This window comes from Diadema setosum, chromosome 21 (genome assembly GCF_964275005.1).
Source record: "Diadema setosum chromosome 21, eeDiaSeto1, whole genome shotgun sequence".
In the NCBI taxonomy this organism is placed as follows: Eukaryota; Metazoa; Echinodermata; class Echinoidea; order Diadematoida; family Diadematidae; genus Diadema; species Diadema setosum.
The window spans coordinates 1,959,477-1,972,846 of NC_092705.1; the positions used below are offsets into that span (position 1 = coordinate 1,959,477).

General features: G+C 36.5%; 1 protein-coding gene across 1 annotated transcript; it reads right to left on the reverse strand.

The window, feature by feature from the left end:
- Positions 1 to 1,994: 1,994 nt before the first annotated feature.
- LOC140244733 (uncharacterized) lies at positions 1,995 to 12,896 on the reverse strand. The gene is made up of 5 exons (XM_072324346.1): positions 12,819 to 12,896; positions 5,804 to 5,949; positions 4,699 to 5,051; positions 3,367 to 3,485; positions 1,995 to 2,109 (listed from the first exon to the last, which is right to left on the reverse strand). Exons 1-5 carry the CDS (start codon positions 12,894 to 12,896, stop codon positions 2,005 to 2,007), a joined length of 801 nt encoding a protein of 266 aa, XP_072180447.1. The 3' UTR covers positions 1,995 to 2,004.
- Between the last annotated feature and the right edge of the window lie 474 nt (positions 12,897 to 13,370).

Below are 13,370 nucleotides of genomic sequence, written 5' to 3' on the forward strand. Positions count from 1 at the left end.
ATTTTTGCCACTCCTGCAGACACTTAGAGAGATACAATGACCTATCTGTAAGGGAAAAAATAGTATCAATGAATCGTTCACAAAATGTATTCATTTCCTTTTGTTTTTTTTTGAAAAAAAAAAAAACGTGACCGGTCAGGTGCAACAAATAGACAGGTATAGGAAGAAATTACTAAAAGGCATGTGACAAAACAAGCAAACGGGCATTTGAACTTGAAAACATCGATACTTTTTTGAAGTGAACATTCGACGAAAATTACCATTTTGCACAAATTCACATAAATATACGGTGTTTTAGAATCTTGGAAAGGACAAAATGTAAGATCATTGCTCATTCCACAACGGGGAATGCAACAAGAGCAAAGAGAAAATTCATACGAATCCTTAGGTAATGCAGGCACTTCGGATGTTTTCGGGAAAATTCAGCGAAATTTTTACAGACGTCATAAAATGGACCATCTAACAGCAGGAGACGACGTGTCACAGCATTCATTGCTAGTGAAGAAGAGGTTAAAGTACTTCGAATTACGCTAATTGTGATATTATCAACAACAACAACAACAACAACAACAACAACAACAACAACAACAACAACAACAACAACAACAAAAAGAGCAGCACAAACGCAATCATACCAGTGCTCAGCTTAGAAACCACTGGAAAGGCATAAATTTAAGATTTTAGGATGCAATATGAAGGGATGTTGCATTTTCGAGTTTGAGAAGCCCGTGTAACAGTGCTAAATGTGATCATGAATAAACAGCAAACCACTCGGCACGGCAGTCCGGCTGAATGCATGACTCCAAAAACAGTAGCAAGGACAAGCAAAATAGTGCTGACAACGACATTTGCCGAAGTGCTCGGGGCCTGCAATTGCCTGAGAGACATTAAATTTTACCTTCTACTGTATTTCAAAGATTGTCATTTCTGTTGATGGATTTCTAAAGCAGTTCATTCAAATGACACGGAAAAGCGCCAGAGTTACTAGTCCTTGGAGTCCTTGGCATGACATTTATCCCGGCTAATATCCCCCCCCCCAAAAAAAAAAAAAAAACAAAAAACAAAAAAAAAAAAACAAAAAAAAAACAAAAAAAAAACCCCCACCAAAAACAAAACAACAACAACAACAACAACAACAACAACAACAACAACAACAACAACAACAACAACAAAATCCTCTCACCAAGGAAACAGTTGCACATTTGAACCTGTGAATTAGGACGTAGTCTGCTTTTGCTTGCTTATTTAATTTCATTAAGTGACGTCACAGGTATCAGGCGTTTTCGGCGAATTGCGGTAGGTTTTCGAGATGGAAAGGAGAATGGTATTCTCCTCTGTTTATGTTGCACGAATCTTTTTCCGTGTGGTCGGGAATTGTAATAACTGGGACTGGCTGATACTCTATATATTTGCAATTTCATGAAATATTATTCACGTTAAATAACGTTTGAACGTTTGAATTGGCAGTTTAACGTTGGAAATTCTTTTGGAAACTTTTGGAAGAGTCCCTAAAAAATGGAAGTTTGATACAAGCGTTTAGAAAAACATGGCAAGGTAATAAAACGGAAAGCCAAACTCTGGACCAAAGGTAAAAAGTCTGAATAGTTTTTTTTTTTTTTTTGTGGTGATCTTTAACTAAAAAAAAAAGAATGGTGTGAGATCATTTCAACCGTATCAGGGCAATTACCCCCCGACGGCTAAATTCTGGTTAGTGATAAGGTTAGAGTGAAGATTAGGGTTATATAGGATTAGTTTTAGGGTATAGAGTTTCTGTGAAAAAAAAAAACAGATTACTACGTAAATGCTGCATTGTTGAAATGTCTGCATTTATCAGGTAACGGACCTGTGGCTGTATTCTTTACACCCGTTGCTTGGGCAACTCTAGTCCACTCTTGTGACCACTCAGGTTGCACTCCATTTCACCAGGGAGGTTAGAACTCTGTTTCACAGTCTGCAACCGGCGAAGGCAGATTGTTAAGGCAACTTGGACACATTCGCTTCCGGTTATTTTGCTGCTTCTCCGTTTATTGTTAATAGCTCATTTTCCTCTGTAGGATTGTTGTTCACCTCTTGTTGACCTTCATGGCCATCGTCCCTACGGGTTGGCAGCTGAATATCATGACAAAGTAAAGAGTAAAATGTCATGTATGTTTTATTCTTTTGGCAGTTACTCGAGATGGCGACAGAATTGATAAAGATAGAATACCACAACCTCGTCATCTCTCTATACCACATTAAATGAAACCCAATGATTTATTACGACGTTATTGCATTGCAATGTTCATCCAGTTAGATTGACCTTTGACCCTATCAGCAGTGGGATCACTGGAGGACAATTTTATACCCAGAAATGATTTTCTTTACCTATCGTCAACCATCGTGCAAAATTCGAATATAGTCCCATAAAAACACAAAATTTGAATGATGTTCAGTCAAAAATGCCTTTCCTCTCCGTAATACACCACTCCGCGAAACTGGAAGAAAATCAAGTAAAATGATGCAAAATCTGAAGAAAAAAAAAGAGATCAATATATTTCAGCTTTTCTAGCATAATGAAAGAGCACATGACTTAACTCTTTCAGAAAGATGGAAAATGATATATGCCAGTAACAAGTCAACAGAATACATGCTTATAATTAAAATGATATTTTCGTGAAATTCCCCTTACATTTTCTTTATGTCATTGTGAAGTCATGAAGTCATGAACTATTACAGTAGTCTTCTGCGGTGACGACATCGAAACAACAACTTTTGAGCTGATGTGTTCTACTCTAACAGCTGTTTTAATTCAATCCACTTAATATGTATATTGGGGATTTGGCTTACACATCCACATTCTAATGCTAATCCTTAAAGGAATTGGACCTCGCTCACATCCACAAGAAATGTTATAATGACTATGGGCGAGGGCGGTAAATCTGCTGAATTCAAAGCATCCTCAGGGGAGATTTTATCATCCGAGGGATGCAAAAATGAAGTGAGAAAAAAAGAAAACATCAACAAAAACTACGCAAAAATAATGAAATAGGTTGTTCGTAGTAATGACTATGCTCGGTTCAGTTGTCCATCTCGGATAATTAATAATCGATTGCATACCCATTCTATTCAATTCAATTCAGTTTTCTAATTTCCTTTTTCGACAAGAACATATAGGCATCACTTTTTTTTTTGTAACTCATGATCAAGTAGTTGCGATGTTTTTTTTTTTCCTTTGTAAATTTAGTTACTGGTGTAGACACGCGACTTATTGTGGTACAAGATGAAATAATAAGAGGAGTTAACAATCATAGGTGAGATTAATAGATCGGATAGGTACATGATAGGAAGGAGAATAATAGGTGGTATGATTTTTAATAGATTTCTCACATTCCTGTTTTTCTGCTGTCGACCGCACTTTTTCGATTTCCACAGAACCCCCACCAGTGTCAGGACTAATAAGACGGCACAGATCACTACAATCAGTATCACATAACCAAGCGACAAACCTTGGAAATGAAAAAAAAAGTTTGGATAGTACTGTTCGTTGTTTTAATTGCAGCCTCCTTGGTATAGGCTATAATATTTACAGCTAATAATAGTTGCACAGTCTTTGATACCTGTCTTGACATGGTCTTAATCACGGAGGTCCCTTTACAATGAGATTAAATGTGATTTCACTAAAAAGGATTCATCTTATCTTTTTATATAGGCCTACAATGTGTGTGTGTATATAACATAATATGAAGAGAGAGAGAGAGAGAGAGAGAGAGGGGGGGGGGGGGGAAGGGGAGGCGGAGTGAGAGCGAAAGAGAGAGAGAGTATAAGGCTATAAAGCAAGGCTTCACTGTGACATTCTTTTCTTTTTTTCGGGGGGGGGGGGGGGAGGGGCGTTCAGTTTACCGAAATCATGGAATTTCAATTCTGGTGGCCCGAAAAATAAAGAAAAACGTATAATTAGAATATCACCTAATAATACATCAATGTAGTACTGTACAACAAACCATGAAAAATTTGTGAAAATTGGTGGGTATAATAAAGCGCTTAAAATACATTGTACCACGCATAATGTGACTATAGGATATTGCGCGCTAACAAGTTGTTTCACCTAAGCAAGTGGGAGAGCAATTAATGAAATATGCCTTCGACCTCTAAAGTGAATTTCAGTGCATCCTCTTCTGCTGTGTATTTGAAACCTACCTGGTGTGAGGATCAAGTTAAAAAAAAAATCGTATTGCTTAATCTTAGTCAATCGTGCATTATTTACACTTTGGGACTCCCTGAGTACATGAAATTTAGCATTATGGGTAAATATCCCTATATACTTCAACTTCATAGGCTGTGAAATTTAGGTGAGAGAAAAAAAATGTTTTGGCTGTGAATATGGCCGACCGTTTGTCCGTTTGTCTGTGAGGACTCGCGGCGGTCTGGAAACACATCTAGCTGAAATGCACGCGGTCATCAAGCACTTGGCGATATAGTTCCCTCGTTTCTATAGACCAGGAAAACACATAAAAGCAATGGGGGGAGCCCGCCCACTTTTAAGATTTTGGTGGCCACCAAAACATGTCTTTTATTAAACAATGAGGTGTTCCGACATATATTTCCATTACTAAAAATGTCGAGCCTGAAATAACCGGTATTCATCAATGGCCATTCCTCTATATTGCATTTTCCCATCCCATCACCCAAATCTAGTAAAACAGAGTAAACGTAATATACCGTTTTCAGGAGCACGATTTTCAGACCCTTTGATTTCGGTTGGCGTAATCGGTTTCGACTCCGTGGCAATTGTCTTCTTGTCACTGATTTGTGTTGTCGTACAGTTCTCGCACATTGTCTCGACAACGCTACTTTCGTCTGCTTGGCTGTCCCGAATGGACACTGACGCTCTTGAAGGTGTTTTAGTGGTTGTCAACGTTATCGTTTCGGGAAAGATGCTTTCACAGACTGTGTTTGACGTACTGGTGCAAACGATCTTGACTCGTTCGTTCATTCCACATTCCAAACACTCGTGGCATTTTGCGCAATTATTGAAATTAGTCTGGAAGAATTTATGGGGACAAACTTCACATCTACAGGAGAGAAAAAAAGAAGAAGAAAAACGAACATACAAATAAATTATAAACAGTGTTAATAACGTCTTCTTTATTTCAATTCAATTCAATTCAATTCAATTCAATTATCAAGGGTTGTCCCTTCAGTGTTGTCACTGCTCTACCAGAGGGTCCTGTCATTATAATACAGCGTTGCCAGGTACCAATGTATACACATGGGTCGAGAGGGACGTGTTGGGTAAAAAACATTTTGTCAAAGGACGTAAGCAATGGACGGGAATCGAACCCGCGTCCTCCGATTGGTAGTCGGGAGTCATACCAAATATGCCACAGCGCCCCAAGTTCGTGTTTTTCTTTAAACATTGATAATAAAGGGAAGGAATTTGATTACCATATTTAACCTATATTCATAGAAAAAACTTCGAAATCGTCATGACGGCGACATCAAGACTTCGTTTTTACTTTGACACAGACGAATACAAGAATAACAAAAACAAATGACAAACCAGCAACCAGTCGAAGGTCATTGTATCAAAGGTGCCGATGAACTTGGAATTTTCAAACATTTTAGACATCAAAGCCACTGTTCCGTTATATCAATGATCATACAACTCCGAGTAATAATTGAAGAAAATACTTATTGTGGGGTTTTCTTTTTATTGTACTTTCGTTTTCCCATCGTAAGGAATCTTATAAAAATAGCTCAGTAAGTTATATAGTAGAGTTGGCAGGATATGGGGTCAAGTGTATGACAGTTTTGGTTTTCTCACATATCTGTTGTGTCTTCATCGGCACTGATGCATGGTTTGATCTTCACCTGGCCCGGCTCGCAGAGTTTGAGATTTTTGGCACCGTTCGGACACAGCTCAGGCTTCTCGGCGTACGTCATTTGAGAGTCAAACTCACAAACCGATTCCTGCATGTGAAAAAGATTCAGAAAAATAGAATGGGAAACCCTGGCACACACACACACAAAAAAATAATAAATTACAGAATATCCTAGTGTGTCGTCTTACAATGCGGTTCATCTTTAAGCATTTAATATTGTTTATATTGTTTACTCTTTGTATAGGCTAATTATTGTAAGAGACTTGTCGTGAAAAGTAAATACATTAATTTAATCTATTCCCCTTCCTGGGAAGATTTGTCCTTTCAGCTATTAGCTATTGCCGATTTTCAAAGGGGACCAGTAATTAGTATATGTATACAGTATATTACACACACACACACACACACACACCACACACACACACACACCACACACACACACACACACACACACACACACACACACATATATATATGTATGTGTGTATCTATGATATATGTTTGATGATTTTTATTGTATGATATGTTTGTATGCTACATATACTCACTATACACTCATTTACAGTTATACATTGTTGAATGTGTTGCAAAGTGCCAAAAAATATTGCCAAGTATGTCATGTAACTATTAACTCATGCTCAACTTATATTTAATATATTGTGTTTATGAGTTCAAATTTGTTATGCTCAAAAACATATATTTCGTTTCACAAACAGATATTAAAGCTGAGGAAGACCACGGTCGAAAGCTTCACAACTCTGCCGGTTTCATGTGACATCTTCTGTTATCTACATTGTCTCAATATATATATATATATATATATATATATATATATATATATATATATATATATATATATACACGTATATATATATATATATATATATATATATATATATATTTGAGACAATGTAGATAACAGAAGATGTCGCATGAAACCGGCAGAGTTGTGAAGCTTTCGACCGTGGTCTTCCTCAGCTTTAATATCTGTTTGTGAAACGAAATATATGTTTTTGAGCATAACAAATTTGAACTCATAAACACAATATATTAAATATAAGTTGAGCATGAGTTAATAGTTACATGACATACTTGGCAATATTTTTTGGCACTTTGCAACACATTCAACAATGTATAACTGTAAATGAGTGTATAGTGAGTATATGTAGCATACAAACATATCATACAATAAAAATCATCAAACATATATCATAGATAAACTAAATAATATAATTACCTGCTAAGCAGACGTTTGCGTTGCCTGGATGTCTTGTGGCTGTCTTGTGGCGGGATGTGAGTGGTCATGTGATATTGGGGGAAGGTTTGTGTGCGGTGGTGCATGTCAGGCAGGAGTGGGGTAGTATAAAGAATTAGGTTCAGTGTTACAAGTGTGTCAGTCGTGTCAGTGCAGATAAAAGATTGTTAACAATTACGATACAATGAACATTCTCGTGGTCATTAACCCCTACAGCTGATTTACCAACAATCAAAATAGCGGGCATGGAACCCGGGTACAGATAGAGAGTGGATAGAGAGTGGATAGTGTGTTGCCACTTGTCCCTAGGTACATAACACAGAAATGCATCACCGCACAAACCGTACGAAGACTCATGGCGCCGATACATCGACGACATCAATTTCATATGGTGTCATGATCAATCTCCCCTTGATGATTTCATCTCCTTGATAAACTCATTTCATTCCACAATCAAACTCACATTTGAAACATCCACTACTCAGGTTCCCTTTTTGGACGTTTTGATTCATATTAAGAACAGAACACTCCACACTACCCTCTACTCTAAGCCCACTGACAGTCATGCTTATCTAATTCCCGAATCTTGTCACCCCTCCCATACTTTGCAGAGTATCCCATATAGTCAAGCGTTGCGCATTCGTAGAATCTGCTCAGAAGAGGTGAATGCCTCACAGGGAATAGCACAACTACAAGAACATCTATCACAGCGCAACTACAACAAAACAGATGTCCAGAAAGCTGTAGATAAAGCTTCCACCGTCCCCCGAGAAGATCTTCTGAAATACAAAATCAAAAAGCCACTGAAAAGGACGCCCTTTGTTGTATCATTTCACCCAAATCTAAGAAAACTCTCTCAGGTCATGCGTGAACACCTCCCAATTCTGCATCAGTCAGAGGACATGAAACAAATATTCCCTGAGCCTCCTATTGTATCCTTTCGCCGAGGTCGATCTCTTAAAGACCTGCTGGTCTCCGCCAAAGTGCATGAGGAGGCTGATTTACATGCAAACAGACCAAGGGGATCAAGCAAATGCAATGCCAAAAAATGTTGTATCTGTCCACTGATGGAGAACACAAATAAATTCTCCAGCACCGTCACGGGAGAGGAGTTTCACATACTGCAACATAAATCGAGTTACGTAATTTACTTGATCACATGCGCCCGATGCCAAAAACAATATGTCGGAAAAACCACCACAACGTTATACACACGCATGAACAACACCCGCTCTGACATCCGCAAATATAACACAGAAAAACGTAAACAAATTCCGGTAGCACAGCATTTCAGCACACATGAACACACAATCGACGATGTACGGGTCACGGGCATTGAACTTATCCACAAAAAATCAAATCAAGTCACTTTAAGGCGGGAATCATACTGGATCTTGAAACTTAAAACACTCACACCGTATGGTATTAATGTAGATGAGTAATATAGAATGGTATTTAGGAAATGTATATGAAAGATGATATTGTATTCATCGGAAGAGATATTGCATTGGATGATTGATAGCCATTGTCATTGTTATATATCAAGTTATCAAATAATCAGATATATATATATATATATATATATATTATATATATGTTCATATATGCATGTATATGTACATTTATATATATATATATATATATATGTGTGAGGGGTTTGTTTGCAGGAGCCGATGGGTCCATTTTTGAAGATTCTGAAGTACGATGTCTGTCATGAAGTACAAGGTGATACCTTTTGAATGATATATTGGTCACTACATATAAAGATATGCTTTTGAGGTTATGGTCAGGAGAGGCAGAAATTTCCTTGTTGTTTTCTTTATTTTTCTTGACCCTTAGTCGTATGTGTCTCCATTTGGCAAATATGGACTAGTCGGTTTTTGCAAGCAGGCTCTTCTATATATATATATATATATATATATATATATAATTATATGTAGTTGAAAGAAATTGGACTGAGGCGGGACGTTGCTCTCGATCTTAGTCTCCCTTTTATTTGTCAAGCTTTCGGCCCGTCATTGGGCCTTCGTCAGGACCTACCAACAGAACGATTATTATATGAATAACCTGATGTGTCATATAATATATAATGCAATTTTGTATATTACCAATCTTCTCAATAATTTCCTTTATATACACAAATCAATCATTCAATTCAATACAAATATCCACTCTAACCTCCAATCATCATCAGAATAACATCATATGTCCAAAAAATATATAAATATATAAATAAATTCTTATATCATAATGCTGCCATATAATAATCATATTGTCTTATAATTCTTAGCATGATGATCACAAACAGAATCATTATACATATATATCATATTCATATGTCTATTTGCATTGCGTATGTAACATGTATATATCCGCATACGCACACATAAATAAATTCTTATATCGTAATTTTGCCATATGATAATCATATTGTCTTATAATTCTTAGCATGATGATCACAAACAGAATCATTATACATATATATCATATTCATATGTCTATTTGCATTGCGTATATGTATACATCCGCATACGTACACACACACCCACATACATACGCACATATATACATATTCACATACACACACTCACATATGCACACACCCACACAACTCCGGTTGATATAATACTATCTAAATCAACATATCCTATTTTATTTCGTATATTACCGAAATATATTAGCGTCAACCCTCCAAAATATATTAACTCTTAGATCAAATGTGTAAACAACAACAATTTCTGTAAATTACCTGCGTGGGACTCGTGTGGTTATCGTGCATCCCAGCACCGTGTGCTCATATTCTGTTCAAAAATAAAATAATTACCATTCAATCATTCATAATACCTCTTATTTTGCAAATATAATCAAACATACTCATATTAAAACATCACAAGATCATATTCACAAATCCATCATACGCTATTTTCTATATCATTCTTATCCATGCAGTCAGATCAACTCGTGACGCTCAACAGTAATCATGAATCGTGTGATCATACAATAACTATCAACAGAATTTCACAATAATACGGCACCGCGTACGTTCGGGACCCAGGGAACTATTTCTCACATTAATATGTATATAGTGTATGCATGTGTATATGATCATAACATGGGTGCATGAATATTATATGATATGTATAAGAAATGATGATTATAGATAGAGAGAGGTAGAGTTGTGCACCATAGAAACAGCATATAATACTGTGCGATACAGTTTTGTTATATCACGTGGGAATAGCATGAAGATTTTGTCAGCAATAATTTTGGCATATATTTTATTTCTGTGTTGTGTACCTAGGGATAAGTGGCAAAACATCATCCCCTCCTTATCTGTACCCGGGTTTTATGTAAAATGAGACTGTATTTACGGAAAAGATAGAATGTTTGCAAAGGATTGCGATTTTTTGATGTTGTATTGGTTAACTGATAGGTATTCTTTTATACTCAGTTGTATATAATATTTATGTGTATGTATGCATGCATATGTATATGGATATATGTATATATATATATATATATATATATATATATATACGATCTCAATATGAATATATATAAATATGAATTATGAATAGATTAATAGATAGATTGATAGAGGTGTACACAGAAAAATTATACTGTGCGACACAATTTTGTTATATTATGTGGCAAGAGTATGAAGATTATTTCAGCAATAATTTTGGTACATAAAATAATGTGTATATTGTATATTTCTGTGTTATGTACCTAGGGACAAGTGGCAACACACTATCCACTCTCTATCCACTCTCTATCTGTACCCGGGTTCCATGCCTGCTATTTTGATTGTTGGTAAATCAGCTGTAGGGGTTAATGACCACGAGAATGTTCATTGTATCGTAATTGTTAACAATCTTTTATCTGCACTGACACGACTGACACACTTGTAACACTGAACCTAATTCTTTATACTACCCCACTCCTGCCTGACATGCACCACCGCACACAAACCTTCCCCAAATATCACATGACCACTCACATCCCGCCACAAGACAGCCACAAGACATCCAGGCAACGCAAACGTCTGCTTTATATGTTTGATAATTTTTATTGTATGATATGTTTGTATGCTACATATACTCACTATACACTCATTTACAGTTATACATTGTTGAATGTGTTGCAAAGTGCCCAAAAATATTGCCAAGTATGTCATGTAACTATTAACTCATGCTCAACTTATATTTAATATATTGTGTTTATGAGTTCAGATTTGTTATGCTCAAAAACATATATTTCGTTTCACAAACAGATATTAAAGCTGAGGAAGACCACGGTCGAAAGCTTCACGACTCTGCCGGTTTCATGCGACATCTTCTGTTATCTACATTGTCTCAACTATAATTTCACTTAAGATGACAGAGGCGTGCGGTAGGAATATCAGCATCATCACACTATATATATATATATATATATATATATATATATTATGTAACAATTTAAGCTGTACCCCTGCCTTGTATACCGTATATACGTTAAGCCCAGTACCAGTGTCATTATCAACTTTATTGTGTTGTCAGTACGTACTAGTACTAGTGTTGTCAGTAAGTACTAGTCAGTAAGTACCAGTAGCCTCGTGCATGTATCTTTTGTTTGCTTGCTTGAGTGCACCAGAGCTGTATGTCTTACCCTGTAATTTACCAAGAAACTGATTTAGTTGCTGACGAAGCTTCGGCCGAAACAGACTGTATTATGTAGCTAAGTCACTTATAAAGCAACGCCTTCCATCCTACTATATATATATTGTATACATATGTATATATACATATACTGTATATATATATACATATATATATATATATATATATATATATATATATATATATATACATAGACATATACACGAACACATACACATACACACACACACACACGCACACACACACGCACACACACACACACACGCACGCACACACATATTTATATATATATATATAGAGAGAGAGAGAGAGATAGAGAGAGAGGGAGAGAGAAAGAAAAATAGAGGGAGAAGCTAGAGTCTCAAACATCCCCTAATAGTATACAAATAGTGAATGGTCACGAGTGCAATGGTACAAGATTTCGCACGAGGTGAAAGATAGAGGCGCTCTATTCAACGAGGCGAAGCCGAGTTGAATAGTGCGCCTCATCTTTCACCGAGTGCGAAATCTGGTTCCATTGCACGAGTAAAGACCATACACTATTTGTTTTATACAACACCTCGAACGTCAACAGATTTGGTACTCACAGATTCTTGAATTTAGCACAGAAAGGCAACCATTTTCCGTGAAAGACGAATGAGTAGCCTCACGGTCGCAGTCACTGTATAACACTACATGTGTACGTACGTACTCCTTACGTACATGCGAAACGAAGTTGTTTACAAAAATGAGTGACAAAAGTGCGCGCTTGTAAGCGCGCTTATAAGCGCGCTTGTAATTGTTGAGTGAGCGCGGCACATGTTTGTTTATTGTGACATCAGAGCGCGTGCAATAGAACATTTTGGTCGAACCAAAATTGCACGGCTGAGACAGCCAGAGCGTGCAATAGAACGTTTCCCTAAATGTCACGTGATGGGCAATCGACCAATCGGATAGCTACATTCTAAATAGGTGTTGTATAAAGAGAACTAGTGTAGCTAGGAGTATAATATCAACTTATTATATTTATAAATCATTTTGATGTGTGTATAGTGCGCTTACCGCATTGGAGGGCATGGCTCTTCCGATGAGGGCAATCGTCAGTAGAATATAAACAGTATGACTTTTCAGCGTAGCCATGTTTTCTCTCTGTGGGTACCTTAGAGAAATATGTATATATATATATATATATATATATATATATATATATGTATGTATTCCACACGATGATGACAGATTATGTAACATGTGCATGACTAAAGGAAGTTTCCATTTTTTTTTCTTGTTACAAACCTACAATCATCATGCGTTCAAATTACTCTTCCCTATCTGCAGACTGAAGTTTTGCCAGTTGGCAGAAGGAATCAATATCTGGCATTAGCCTATAGAATATATATTATGCTCCAATGTCAATTTGAATAATATGAAGTTGTATACTAGTATATCCAACACACATATTGCAAATATAATGTAAAGTTATTCAATATGCTCAAAGTCCAAAGACATAAATATGTGTTATCAGTTAGGCTAGCCAATATATGTCTAATATCCAATGGGTTTATAACCACGTGGTCTATCTACCAGTCTGTCTAATCACTCGTTTGTCTAATATTC

Bases quoted from the DNA above. Each gene is read 5' to 3' on its own strand.
- LOC140244733 (XM_072324346.1), bottom strand. From the start codon at position 12,896: ATGGCTACGCTGAAAAGTCATACTGTTTATATTCTACTGACGATTGCC. The intron at 5,052-5,803 runs GTGAGAAAACCA...TCTCTCCTGTAG, and splicing joins GATGAAGACACAACAGATAT to ATGTGAAGTTTGTCCCCATA. The intron at 2,110-3,366 runs GTGAGAAATCTA...CATGATATTCAG, and splicing joins GACAGCAGAAAAACAGGAAT to CTGCCAACCCGTAGGGACGA.